Source organism: Microcaecilia unicolor, chromosome 12 (genome assembly GCF_901765095.1).
Source record: "Microcaecilia unicolor chromosome 12, aMicUni1.1, whole genome shotgun sequence".
NCBI lineage: Eukaryota > Metazoa > Chordata > Amphibia > Gymnophiona > Siphonopidae > Microcaecilia > Microcaecilia unicolor.
Window position 1 is genome coordinate 97,986,616 of NC_044042.1, and position 15,170 is coordinate 98,001,785.

At 41.6% G+C, this 15,170-nt stretch overlaps 1 protein-coding gene across 1 annotated transcript; it reads right to left on the reverse strand.

Moving 5' to 3' along the window:
- Window positions 1–1,652: 1,652 nt before the first annotated feature.
- On the reverse strand, window positions 1,653–12,783 carry LOC115481568 (glucose-6-phosphatase-like). The gene is made up of 5 exons (XM_030220813.1): window positions 12,490–12,783; window positions 9,284–9,393; window positions 8,027–8,132; window positions 6,491–6,606; window positions 1,653–2,637 (listed from the first exon to the last, which is right to left on the reverse strand). Exons 1-5 carry the CDS (start codon window positions 12,705–12,707, stop codon window positions 2,126–2,128), a joined length of 1,062 nt encoding a protein of 353 aa, XP_030076673.1. The 5' UTR covers window positions 12,708–12,783; the 3' UTR covers window positions 1,653–2,125.
- Window positions 12,784–15,170: the final 2,387 nt, after the last annotated feature.

Here is a 15,170-nt window from a genome sequence, read left to right on the forward strand (position 1 = left end):
CTATTGGTCAGAAGTTATTGATGGGTGTGCGGGCATTGGGAAGAGCTTTTCCATTGGTCAGAAGCTATTGATGGGTATGCGGGCATTGGGAAGAGCTTTCCTATTGGTCAGAAGCTATTGATGGGTATGAGGGCACCTGGGAGAGCTTTCTATTCATCAGAGGCCATGGATATGGATGGGGGCATAGGCAGCTTGAAGAGATCTTCTATTGGCTGAACCTGGACATGGATTCCTCAGTAAGAGCAACAAGATAAAATGGGAGCCCAATTGTAAAAGGGTCCTTCTGATTTATGAAAGTTAATGTCCGGTGGGTTTAAGGACTGGGATGGCAAGTGTACCAGAGTGAGTCTCCCTTTGATTCTGTTAATTGCATTTCTCTATCAGGGGAAGGATCTCCAAATAGGTTTGTTTTACTTGTAGAAGACAAACAGGAAAATAACAAAAATGTTCTACAGAAAACAGAAACAGCAAAAAGCAGAGACAGCCAGGGAAATAACGATGTCCCTGGAGCCACACTCTGGTTATAAATGTTATTGTTGACCCGACACAGCTGTGTTTTGGCAGGTGCCTGCCTCAGGGGTTCTTAGCCTCTCATATAATTAGTTGATCCAACAAAATACTACAAAATGACCACGAAGGAATGAGTTTGTGAAAGTTTTCTATCTCAATGCCATTTTGAATGATGTGGCAGTATTTTGTTGATGGACCGATTATATGAGGGGCTAAGGACCCCTGATGCAGGCACTTGCCAAAACACAGCTGTGTCGGGTCAACAATAAACTTTATAACCAAAGTATGGCTCCGGAGACATCATCATCCCCCTGACTTTGCATTTTGCTGTTTTTGTTTTACCTGTATCAGGGTTCTGATCTCAGCCTTCTCCGTACGGATGGTGGTTTTTAGAAATAACACTAACTGATTTTTTTCAATGTGGTACAGAAAGGTAGAGGAGGTCTTTTTTTTTGTTGTTATTTGTTTCATTGTTTTATTATCAAAAGGTACTGCACACCCACATAATAATCCATCGTGTCACACCATAATACATTTCATAGGAGAATAAAGTCCACATGAAACACAAGCGCTTACAAATAAATAGATACATAAATGCAAATTCTTTTGGGTGTATTTAGTTCCCATGCACTGACTAGCATAAAGTTCCCACAGTTATGGATAAGTTACAGGGGACGGGAGTACTCTGCTACCAGTTAGGTTCCCTGAATTCTTTATAGTGCTATCCGGGCTGAACATTAAAATCTCACTTATTACACAAGCACTATTTTAATTGTATCAATTCCTCTGTTATACCACTGCTATCCAAGATGGAACTGGGACTCCTATTCCACAGCTGCTGGTACAGTTCTGGATTTTGCCTTCATCGTATGCAGACGTAGGCGGGAGCTTAATCAGACACATGTGATTCTGGTCTGCAGATGTTGTAGCTATGGGTAAAAGCTATGGTGGATCCAGCTGATTGGAAAGGAAATCTTTTGCTCTTTTTTTCACTGGTGTTGCAATATGTGCCCTCCTAGGATTTTCCAGAGAACAGGTGGGGGTTGGGGAATAGGAGGAGAGATGAAATGCCAAATGGGTTGTCCTAGTACTGGCTTGAATGAGCTTCTTAAGGTCTTTTACTGTTTAATTGTCCTGTTACTAAAAGCAGCACTGGATTGGGCTATAACTAAGCTTAATGACTGAGGAGATTCTCTGTTAGTGGGAAGGGGTCTGATATGACAACAAGGATATTTAGACCCCACAGGACCCACCTCAGGAGATTTTTTAAAAAGTTACGGATTTTACAGTCGTTCAGGTCCTGGCTTCTATGCTCCGACACTGCTGAATTTGTTCCTTCAGTTCTATTATTGGTTTAAGGCTGTGGAAGGAAGCCTTTTGAAATGAACCATTGTACACCATCACGTTTCTATTCTTTACAAACCCCCAGCTGCATCCAGTCTTATGTATTCTACTCATGGCATAACTGAGCAGTAATAAATGGAATACGACTCTAGAATGAGCCGCTAAGAATAGAGGTTCTCCACAAGTTCAGCAGGTTTCTTGCCTCGGAGATTTCAACCTCTCCTGGAATATTGTCTGCTCCATCTGCAGAGCACACTGTACATTACAAGTCCTACAACACTTTCTTGTCCTGTTGGCTTAGAAGTTGAGACACTCCATAGGGGATGATAGCCACAGCAGCCAGCGGCACGGCTGCACTCTTGCAGAAGGACAGAGCGTAAAACAGGAGCTCATTTTTGGTGGGAGGTTTGAAGGAGTCAAACAGGTGGAGGACCACCAGGGAGGAGAAGATGCAGCAGAGGCGGAAGGTCAGGTGCTGGCCCTGCTTCCCCTTGCAGCTTTCCAGGTACAGCTGGGAGTGGAGAGCTAGCCCCAGTCCGAAGAAGATCCCCAGGTTTCTGAGCAGACCAGCGAAGGGGGTGGTGTCAATGTGGATCCACTCTGGCCGGGCACACCATCTCTTGGCTTTCTCCAGTGTCCAGAGGAGGTCCACGCCCAGGACCTTGAGCAATAGGTAGAATCCCAAGGCGAAGCAGAAGAGGAAGAGGGTGGCGCAGATGTACTTTTTCAGGCTCGCTTTGTAGATGGACTGAATATGATGAAAAGCTTCAGCAACAACCATTCCTGTCAAACAAGATACAGAAATTCAGCATCAGAAACTGGCTTCCAGAGTAGCAAGAGCTTCCCATTAACCCAGTTCCTCGAGGGGGATTTTTTTTTGGTCAGTCCTGGTTTTGAATTTACATCCCAAAGCCGTGTGGGATTTGTAGTTCCTGATTCTACCCATTGAAATCAGTGCTGAAGAATCCATAATGCACCAGGATAGGATTGTTAGAAACCCAGGTCTGACCTAAAATTTACTTCTTGAAACTGGTAAACTTGGAAGCTCTGGTGTAAAACAGCAAATGTTTGTATAGCATTTATGGCATTGTGTATATATATTGAAGGCACTGGGTACCCGGTCAAAATAGCCCCGACAAAAAAGCTCCTGACATAATGGCCCCTAACATAACAACCACTGTCAAAACGACCTGCCCACAATATAGCCCTTGACAAATGGGCCCGATCAGGCTGCCCAGAATATAGCACTGCATTTTTTTCTAGGGGGCTGTTTTGTTAAGGGGGGCTATTTTGTCAAGGGTTATTTTGTGGCAGGAGCCATTTTGTCAAGGGCTATTTTGTTAGAGGCTGATTTGTCAGGGCTTTTTTGTCGGGGCGCCAAGGCACTGACACATTTTATATTACATCTTTATTGGTCTATTTCATTGCTTTTTGCACTTAGTCCCCTGATGAAGCTTATTTATAAGTGAAACAGAGAGCCCCGTTCGTGAAAGCATGAAGAGCTAAGTGCTTTAATATTTAATTTTGTATATTCAAATAGAATATGATAAAGATATATTGCAAGAAGATTGTAAAGATATTGAGTGCACGATATGTAATGCAAAGTTTAAAAATCATACAAAAATTTGATAACAAGGGTTTTTTTAGACAATTGATATGACTGGAGTCTGAAATATGCTGGCATAAAGATTTTATAACTTGCTGCCATGCTGGGACATTTCAGGTCTTTTTTTCCTCCTTTTGTAATTTTATGGATGAGAGGTACAATAATAATATATAGAATATAAGTTGTACAAATATTGTTTAATCTTCAGATTCTAAGATTGTTTACACATTTTTATTTTTTGCTGAAGTGTTTTGCCTAGATATTTGTTTGAGTAAAACAGCAAAAGCCATTGACAGACTCAAAATGGCCACTAAGTTCCCAGATCCCTCTCATTCTGCCACATCTTTTTGGCCACCTCCTTGAGTTTTGAAATTATTTCCCATTTTCCGTTTCTAGTTCACAGGAATATAACAGTATTGTGGAACACACAACCCTTTTGCAAAGATATTTCTGTTGTGTGTTTACCTGAAAGATAAATTTGGCGCCTTTACAACGTTTCTGCATTTCCATGGAAGGGGTGATGAATTTATTGCTTACTTTAGGACCAGACGCTCCAAAATAGTTTGGGGAAAGACTTGTGTGAATAAAGTGATATGAACATATTGGGTGTGTCCTGCTCTTGAATGGCGTGCCAGATGCCTTGTATAGTAAATGAAATGCCAGCAGATAAAGACCTGTATGGTCCATCCAGTCTGCCCAACAAGATTTCAAGGAAAGAAAATTAGCTGGTAAGACCTAAGTTAACCTTTTGCAACCTTTCCATTTCTTGGTGTTTTGTTACCCAATTCAGTCGTAAGTTTTATGTTAAATTGTATCTGCTGTACACTGCCTTGGGTGAATCTCTTCATAAAGACGGTTAATAAATCTCAGTAAATAAGATAAACTCATTGTACAATAAAGATTTGTACATGATCAACGTGCGACAGGAGGCCTTAAAGAATTCTTAGCCTTAAGGTCAGCAGTTTCAGGGAGAGCCTGAACAGTAAACCTCTGTGCATGCTAGCTCCTGGTTCCCAGCTCACTCCTAGGCTGGGCAAGAGCCTCCTAGAAGGAAAATACAGCACAACCTAGAAGAATTCCCTCTTTCTTCCTTCCATCCAGCACCTGGTAACTCTGAGTAATTAATGTCCTCTATACTGGGTTTCTGATAGGCTCAGACCCTTCTGGCAAGAAACTCCATCCATTTTTGTATTTTCTATTTTGTATGCTACCAGTCAGCTCATGTAAGCATGGTCACAGAAGCTGCTGTGAGGTCCTTGTGAATCTGTAATTTAAACTGCTTTAGCCTACCCATTAGGAAGAGACAAAATGGGAGAGCAAAATGTTTGCTTTCCACAGCCTTAGCTCAAGAACCAATTTCCTCTGATTGTGATTCTACATGTAGATGGGACTCATAGATCACCTCTTTGTGTACATATTGACTTGCTTGTGTCCCCTAGTCTTTGTACTTTTGGAATGAGTAAAAAACTGATTTACTTCTACTAGGTCTACAAAATCCTGAGTGGTGTAGAACGAGTAGAAGTAAATCGAGTTTTTACTCGTTCCAAAAGTACAAAGACTAGGGGACATTCAAGGAAGTTACACGGAAATACTTTCAAAACAAATAGGAGGAAATATTTTTTCACTCAATGAATAGTTAAGCTGTGGAACTCTTTGCCGGAGGAGGTGGTAACAGCGGTTAACGTATCTGGGTTAAAAAAAAGGTTTGGACAAATTCCTGGAGGAAAAGTCCATAGTCTGATATTGAGATAGATATGGAAAGCAACTGCTTGCCCTAGGATTTGTAGTATGGAATTGTTATGTCCAATAAAAAAGGTATCATCTTATTTTGTTTTATTGATGATATGAAGAAATCTCAAATCTCAAGTAAAAAATCTGCAGACAAGGACATAAAAATGAAACATCTATCACTGCAGTTTGCAAAAAAGCAATTGTCCTTGTCTGCAGATTTTTTACTTGAGATTTGAGATTTCTTCATATCATCAGTTTATGATCTTACTTTAATTTTTATCTTAGACATAAAACTCCTGATGTAGGCCACCAGGCCGAAACACAACGTTGTGTCGAGTCATTTTTAATGTAAAATTAATAAACATTTTTGTCTTAATATTCAATTGACTTTGGTTGGTTCCAGTTTTTTTTGGATAGCCTGGTTTATATTCCCACCTCTTTTTATTATAATTTGAGGACCGTGGGTCAGTTTTAGCAGACAATGGAAAAGGTACCAGTACTCAGTACCCGAAAGTACCACCTCAAAAAAAAGCCCTGGTAAAGACCATATACCACATCCATGCCATCTATCTACCTTCATTTCTCTCTGCTTCTATGTGTAAATATGTGCATGCACTCTACATGTGTACATGTATATTTTATGAAACATGTGGGTACATCATAATTTCACCTCCACTCCACCAAAACTACTCTCAGGAATGACTAAGGAGCCCTTTTACTAAGCTGCATAAGCGTCTACGTGCGCCCTGCCTGTGCCAAAATGGAGTTATCACCCAGCTACCGCGTGGCTCTTGTGGTAATTTCATTTTTGGCACGCGTCTGAAAATTTTCAGACACATGCCAAGTGGCATTTGACATGCATAGGTCATTATCGCCTGGTTACCACACGAGACTTTACCGCTAGGTCAATGGCCAGCAGTAAGGTCTCAGACCCAAAATGGACACTCGGCAATTTTCATTTTGTCGCACGTCCATTGTCAGCAAAAATTTTTAAAAGGCATTTTTTATAGGTGCACTGAAAAATGATTCTGTGCGCGCCCAAAACACGTATCTACACTACCACAGGCCATTTTTCAGCAAGCCTTTGCATAAGGGCCCCTTAGTGCTTAAAAGTAGACACACAAGTTCCATGAACATAATTTTTACACACTGTTCTTTAAAAGCCCTTTCCTATACATAGAACAGGCCTTACAGGTAGAAAAAGTACCCCAACATCTCTTAGAAGTTTTGAAAATATGGTACTTCTACTGGATGGAGAAGTATTGCTTCGGCGAGGCAAAGGTGGTTGAAAATACTGACCTGAAAAGACTCCTGTGATGACCTGGTGAGGGAAGTGCGCAGCTAGAAATATCCTGGACAAGCAGACACATATCTGTACCCCCCAGAATCCTGACCAGAGAGCCCCCCGCAGGCACCTGCAAAACAAGAAGAAGGTTTATTGGGGGCTGCAAAGGGCTATGTATACAATAACTTTATATACAGATCTCGACCCTGGATGTCCTCTTTCCATATATAAACATCGCCTCAACATCACACAAGGTGACACTGGGCTCCTGGGTTATGTTTATCTTGAACTTATGAGTAAAAGGTAACACTTCTTTGGTGAATAAGGGTTTCTTCAGGCTAGGAGAACTTTTTACTGTACAAATATAGGAACTATTCACATATTTTATTTATTTATTTATTAGAATTTATTTATTTATTTGCTGCATTTGTATCCCATGTTTTCCCACCTATTTGCAGGCTCAATGTGACTTACATTATGCCAAAATGACTGTATTTACCACCTTTTTGAAGGAATTCGCTCAAGGCGGTGTACAGAAAGAAATAGATCAAACATGAGCAATAGACAATTACTGCAGAAAAAATATTCAAATAACAATACAAAGTATGGCATAGTATATACTACTTACAATGTCAACACATGTTAAACATCCATAGTTATCCCAGTATGTTTTTGATACTGTATTGTAAAACTGGATTCTTACAACAAATTACTTTCTTATGCATTATTCTTATGTATCCTATACTGTTTATTGTAAGCCACATTGAACTGAAACTTGTTTGGGATAATGTGGGATATAAATGTCTCAAATAAAAAAAATAAATAAACACAGTACGAAATAGAACCATTTTAATTGACAGCAAATATGGAATTAATATCTGTGTAGAAATGTGAAACTCGTTCAGTGAAAAGTATCATAAGCTGCAAAAAAAAAAATCTACTTTCTCCAAGACCAACACAGCTACCAGGACTTTGCCCTCCCCCCGCCTTCCCGGTGATGAGCTTAAAGTTCTAGAGAACAATTTCTTGCCTCCTTCCCTGACATACTCAACCCTCCTCCAACATATTGTAAAGTATGAATGTGCTTTGACCTGTGTCTGCAAAAATATAGAACCGGGCTTTTCCTTAGCTTTGCTCACACCTTAAATTGTAAGATGTAGAGCAGGTTGCTGGAAGAACCCTTCTAAGCCATATTCCAGCTAATTTTCACATCTGTGGCCATGAGGAGGGGATTAGAAGAAGCCTGATTCCCTTTCCTTAGTAAACCAGAAACCAGCTGCATCCTTCACCACTGACTCATGCAAATGAAGAAGTAGCCTAATGGTTAGTGTGGTGGGCTGAAAACCTGGCAAACTGGGTTCAATTCCCACTACAGCTCCTTGTAAGTTACTTAACCCTTTGTTGATCCAGGTACAAAAGTTTAGATTGTGAGCCAAGCAGGGACAGAACTGCTTTGACTAGGCCACAGAAAAGCAGTATATCAAGCCTATGTGATCCCCCCAATAGCAACTCAAGTGACATTGTCACAACCTCAGCATCTCTTTGCTTACCAGTTCTTTAATGTGTGCTGGTTTTTCTTGAGTATTATGGTGAGAAGTGCCGACACCATCACATAATAGACTCCAGCTGCTCCCATAGCGTGGCCAGAGGGGCTTCCTGCGCAAGAGGCAATGAGAAAACAGTAGGAATGATGAGATCATGGCTAGCTTGGTTTTATTTTGCTGCAATACCAGGCAGGAATCGAGTCAAAAAGCTGTGCCTATATTTGGAAATATTCTTACATGTCTGGAAGTCACTATGTTAACACCAAGACTTCTTAGAGAAGAGGTTTATCCTAGTTCCTCCTGCTACTTTAAATCTCCAGCTTAGTCAGAATCAGGGAAGGGATCCAGTGTTCTGAACCTTCATTCACAACTACCTAGGAAATTGCCCTCTATATTGTATGTCCTTCCTTGGCATACCCAGGGACCCATTTACTAAGCCGCATAAGCGTCTACGCGCACGTCAGATATGCCAAAAATTAAATGACCGCAAGAGCCATGCAGTAATTGGGCAGTGTTTCTTATTTTCGGGCACACATAATGGACGTGCGCCAAGTGGCATTTGATGCGCGTAGGTCATTACCGCCCAGATTCTTTACCACTAGGTCAATGGCTGGTGGTAAGGTCTCAGACACAAAATGGACACGCACAATTTTGATTTTGCTGCATGTCCATTTTTGGCAAAAAAAAAGAGGCAAGCTATTTTTCAGCGTGCCTTAGAAAAAGGACCCCCTAGTTTGGTCAGTACAGGGACCATTCTTGACTGGAGGTCAAACACCATGGCTCCCTCAAGAACCCTGCAATCATGGACCTGAATCCAGTCTCTAGTGTTACTTTGGAGAAATGACCATCGCTCCCTCACCACATCATGCTCAGGGGCTGTGAATGCTATCTTCATAGCAATTCCATCCCCATCCTCAGCAACCCAGGGAATACAAGACCTGACAAGATCAAAACAGGGAATACAGCAGGAAATGTGGGCCAGCCTACCAGCTCAATTTAAAAGAAAAAAAATTGTAACTAAGATCTGTACTATTCTGTGGAGACCATATCTGCATACCTCCTGTTTTTAACAGTAAATCCTTTGAAGCTGGAGAGTTACCAGACTGTCATTTTTGTTACACCAGCTACAAATTTGCACAGATTGTTTTAGAGATACATGAGTCTTTTAACAACATCTGATTTCTAGATAAATCCAGGAGTTGAATTCTACAGTGTACAGCCGTCATTATGCCACAATGTTTCTTAAAATAATGGAGTTCTTACCTGGGCCAGTCTCACAGGTGACTGGGAATTGCTCTATGACAGGAGCAGATACGTTTCTGTAGTAATCTGTATCATGGACCCACCAGTATGGCCTCTGGCCAAAGAGGATCCTGGAATTAAAAGAAGCACCAGGTTTAGCTGACTATTTCATGAAGCAATTGGTAGACATGCAAAGAGAGAGAGAGAGGGAGAGGTATTTGCAGGTAAAGAGCATTTGCTCCACATTACATGGGGTCAGGTTTCTCCTCCAAACTCTAGGTTCCTTGTAGCCCAAAATTTCAACATGGGCCTTGTGGTGCTGCTGTTTCACCTATTGGTATGGGAAAAGAGCATTGACTGACTGCAGCTGGGTCTTTGTCTGCTTATGGTCTAATCAGTGAACAAGATCCTGAAGATGCACTTCAGGGGCTCCAGTATATGTTATAAGTATATAAGTGTTACCACACTGGGACAAACCAAAGGTCCATCAAGTCCACATCCTGTTTCCAACAGTGGCAAGATTCCAAAAAAGCTCCATACATTTTATGCTGCTTATCCCAGAAATAAGCAGTGGATTTTCCCCCAAGTCCATTTTAATAATGGTCTATGGACTTTTCCTTTTTTTAAACCCCATTAAGCTAACTGCCTTTACCACATTCTCTGGCAACGAATTCCAGAGTTTAATTACATGTTGAGGGAAGAAAAGTTTTCTGCGATTTGTTTTAAATTTACTACTTTACAGCTTCATTGAGTGCCCCCTAGTCCTATTATTTTTGATAAGAGTAATTTGAAAGCTCTTTGGAAGAAGAGGGTGGGGGGGGGGGGGGGGGGGGAGAGAGAAATAGAAGATGACTGTCTCTGAATGGAATACTTTGATTTAACCCCTTGGATGGAAAATAAAGAATATGGTAACACCTTTGGCCAACTAACTGTGTATCTTTTCTCTAGAGTGCTGTGACCCTGTGCCACTTATCCCTCCATTGTAAACTCTCTAGGAACAGGAAAATGCTTCATATACCTGAATGTAACTTGCCTTGAGTGGTAAGTGTAAAAGACAAGCACTAAATCCACAAACCCTTCCTTAGAGAGAAAGCTAAGTTAGTCATACTTTCTCATGCTGGACTAATACGTCAATAGAATGTATTTTCTTTCCCTCTTCCAGATCGTGAGTGTCTTTGAATGGCCTGTTTGGAGCAGACAGATGTTCAGATTGTGAACATAGGTGGTATGTTTGCTTGAATAGATTTTTGGTCAGATTTTAGTCTGCTGGCAATAATGGTGTTAAGTGATGTCATAAGGGAGACTTAAAATCAAAATATATTGCACATGATTATTTACATTACAGGTGAAACATGAAGAGTAGCCTAGTGGTTAGAGCACCAATCTTGCCACCCAGAGGTGGTGGGTTCAAATCCCACTGCTACTCCTTGTAATCTTGGGAAAGTCACTTAACCCCTCAGGTACAAAGTTCCCAATAGGGAAATACCCAGTGTACCTGAATGTAGCTCACCTTATTACTACTGCTACTACTTATCATTTCTATAGCGCTACTAGACGTACGCAGCGCTGTACACTTGAACATGAAGAGACAGTCCCTGCTCGGCAGAGCTTACAATCTAATTAGGACAAACATGAGATAAGGGAATATTAAAGTGAGGATGATAAAATAAGGGTTCTGAACAAGTTGAATAAGGGTTAGGAGTTAAAAGCAGCATCAAAAAGGTGGGCTTTTAGCTTAGATTTGAAGACTGGGTTCAGTTCTCCTTGTGACTCTGGCCAAGTCACTTAGCATTTCTTTTACAAAGCTTCACTAATGATTCTCACATGGCAAATGAGAAGAACTGAATGGGCTTCATCTCAGTTGCCATACCAGGAATCACCAATACGGTTTAGTAAAAGAGGCCCTTAACCCTCCATTGCCCCAAGTATAAAATAAGTACCTGTATATAGTATGTAAACTGTTTTGATTATAACCACAGAAAGACAGTATATCAAATCCCATCCCCTTTCTTCTTATGTTGTTAGAGCTCTTCAGCTTGAAAAAGAGACGACTGAGAGGGGATATGATTGAGGTCTATAAAATTCTGAGTGTTGTAGAACGGGTAGAAGTGAATCGATTTTTCACTCTTTCAAAAAGTACAAAGAGCAGGGGACAATCAATGAAATTACATGGAAATACTTTTAAAACAAATAGGAGGAAATATTTTTTCACTCAAAGAATAGTTAAGCTCTGGAACTCGCTGCCGGAGGATGTGGTAACAGTGGTTAGCGTATCTGGGTTTCAAAAAGATTTGGACAAGTTTCTGGAGGAAAAGTCCATAGTCTGCTATTGAGACAGACATGGGAAATCCACTGCTTGCCCCAGGATTGGTAGCATGGAATGTTGCTACTCTTTGGGATTCTGTCAAGTACTTATGACCTGGTTTGGCCACTGTTGGAAGCAGGATACTGGGCTAGATGGACCATTGGTCTGACCCAGTATGGCTATTCTTATGTTCTTATGTAATTTAATTTTAAAATGATGAGTCCTTCTGAAAGTTCAGTGATCTGAGGTTTTCAGATCTAAACACCAGTGGTTTGTAACAACTTACTTTCCCCTAAAAAGCTTTCTACAATATACATCCTGAAATCGGAGAACCTAGAAAGTATTTCATGATTCATATATAAGTAACAGAGAGACACCCTTTACATACACATGGCCAGTTGATGTGGAAAATGTATTAAATTTGTGTAGCTTTATAAATGGTTGTAATTTGCAGATTTTCTTTTTGCAAGATATCAGACTTTGTTTCATCTTAATTAATTTTAGTTACACTGTTATCAAAGGGCTCCTTTTACAAAGCAGCGCTTCTGATTAGCAGCGTGCTGAAGGTGACCAAGCCCATTTAAATTCCCACGGGCCCAAAATGTGTAGTTGCTCAATTCATTTAAAAAAAAAACGGCAACGCATTTAAGATTGTGCTAAGAAAATCCATCAAACTATATCACAAGATTTTGAGCTCATGAGGACAGCACCATATACTTAAGATTGTGAGCCCACCAGGGACAGTGCAAGTACCTGTTTAGTTATATGTAAACCGCCTCGATTTGTGCTTCAAGAGAGGCGGTATATCAAAAATTGAGAAACTTAAACGTAAACTTCCTTCTGTGTGGAATCAGGTGCACCAGACATAGCAGACAACACAATGGCAACTGAATTTAAAGAAGTGCTTTGGATGGCCACTCACCACTTGAAGACCAGGTTCAGCCAGTCCCCAATCACCGCCACCCAGACGAGCCTGATGCCCACCGTCTCGCAGAGGTGGAACCAGATGGGGAACAAGACAAAGAAGGTGTTTCTCAGGTCTGCAGCAAAAGAGACAAACATGAACCAGTCCTGGGAGCTGTTGTAGTGCGTCTGGAGGTAGTGCACCATCTGGACCCCTGAGTCGTGAAGCCCATCCATTGCTGTTGAGTATGAGTTGAGAGCAAGAAGCTGATTGTTGGTTCAGTTGCTCTCTGTCTCCTGAGACTGCTCCTGCCTCCCTTGCTTCATTTTATACTCTTTTGCCTTGTTGTTTGCTGCTGATAATGTGACCTCACCGACGATCTTTGGACCCAAGAAAACACCACTTTCGTCAAAACTCCCTCATGCAAAGGTACACAGCCAAGAGAAGGGGCACAAACATGATCAGAACTTGCATTAAAAAAAAAACTGACTGCTCTACCGAGTACTGACCCTATGCAATCATTAACTCTTTGTATCCTAATCATCACTCTTCCCCCAATGCTACACTCATTGCAAAAGCGGTTTGTTAAGAATCAAGCACAGCTTTCCAATGAATGTATTACTTTCTTTGTTCCTATCTCCAACTAATGTTTCCTTCCAGTTATATGTAACTATTAGTATTCAATTCATTATCCTTACATTCCTCCATTGCAGGGATTGAGAAAAAGAGTGATGGAGGGACACACATTGAAATGAAGAATTTCAGGGGACATTGTGAAAGCAGAGACGTCATTTCAAACATGTTTTACGAAATCCAAAATAGCTCGTGAAATATCTAGAACCTTCCAGAAACTTCTGTAGGCCTCACAGCACTGAAGACATGGAAGTCCAGGTGTCCACCCTAAACTTCCCTTCCATTAGACCATTTCCACCAGTGTCCCAGTTTCCCTGCTGATTCAGTCTTTGGTCTGTCTGCTGAGAAAACAACTCTAGAGATCAAAGCAAATTACTGTAAGCAGATTTATGGTCCTGGTCTACACATCACCTCTGTTCTTCATAGGTTTTTTTTTTCTTGCAACCTCTTAGTAATTAAATACCTGTTCTTAGGGGCAGGTAAAGATTTATTTATTTATTTGTTACATTTGTACCCCACATTTCCCCACCTATTTGCAGGCTCAATGTGGCTTACATAGTACCGTAATGGCGTTTGCCAATTCGGTTGATAACAAATACAGGTGATATTGTGGTCGAAAGAGGTAGCTGTGTATTAGGCACCATGAGGATTGGAGGGAGTGAAGATTGTATATTGTCCAGTACTGTCATTGGTTAGGATGTGTTGCTGGGGGGTGGGAATTTATGGTGGGTCGGTATTGACAGGTGAACTGACAGGTGAACTGCAAAGGCTCAACTTCAAATTATCCATTATTACGCAACAGGTCTAATAGAAGCCGGGCAGCTTCCAAGGAGGAATCCAGCTGAGTGCAGTTTAGTTCTTGTTTTTCATAAAGCGTTCATTGATATAAGGGGTATAAGGCACCTTTTCACTTGTACTGGATTCTTAAGGCAATGTTTCATTTTTTTAATTGACTAATTATATTGGCTAATGATTAGCTACATGTATTTGTAATGAGAGTAGACCTAGACTACGACAGAAAAACAGTGGGGATGGCATGGACAGAGATGTAAGCCAACTTTCTGAATGCTCATACATAACTCTAGATTAGACATTTGGAAGAACGGTCTTACTGTGAAGGCAGTCAAGCACTAGAATGCAGCAAAACCTCCGTCATCGGAGATTTGTAAGAGCAAATTAGGCATACGTTGATCTGGAGTGATTTTGGTTCATGGATTATTCCTGGAAGCTCAACCTCCTTCCTGAAGACCCTTCTGGCCCTAGCTTCTATGATTTGCTAGATACGTTTTAAAAATCTATTTTTAAGTATACGTGCAAATCACACATTTCTTGTCACATTTGTCAGTCAACAGCAGGCAGCACTAATAGCTGGTGAAATGTCATTTGCCATTAGTGATATTCACTATCAAAACTGATTTGGGATTTGTATTGCAAACCATACGAGAAACCTGACGACCTGAACATGCATACCTTGGAGGAAAGGAAAAACAGGGGTTACATCATACCAGGGGCGTATCTAGACTTCACCGATAGGAAGGTCCAGAGCCGAGGTGAGGTGGCACATTTTATCCCCCCCTCCCCCGGCGACCCCTCCTCCGGCGCCGCCAGAACCACCTCCAACAACTGTGGTCAGCCCGCCCGCCCGATGACCCTCTCGACCGCAGATGACCCTCTCGACCCCCCGCCCGCTGTCGCCTACCTTTGCTAGCGGGAGACCCTAACCCCCGCCAGCCGAGGTCGTCTTCCTTCGTTCGTTTGCGTTTCTTCTTTCTGAGTCTGAGTCTGACTCTGACGTCCTGACGTGCAGGACGTCAGAGTCAGACTCAGAAAGAAGAAACCCAAACGAACGAAGGAAGATGACCTCGGCTGGCGGGGGTTTGGGTCCCCCGCCAGCAAAGGACGTTGACGGCAGGTTGGCGGCAGGAGGGGGGGTTGCGAGGGTCGTCGGTATGGGGGCCCCTGCATGATACAGATGTTCAAATGTTTGAAAGGTATTAATCCGCAAACAAACCTTTTCCAGAGACGGGAAGGGGTTAGAACTAGAGGACATGAATTAAGGTTGAAGG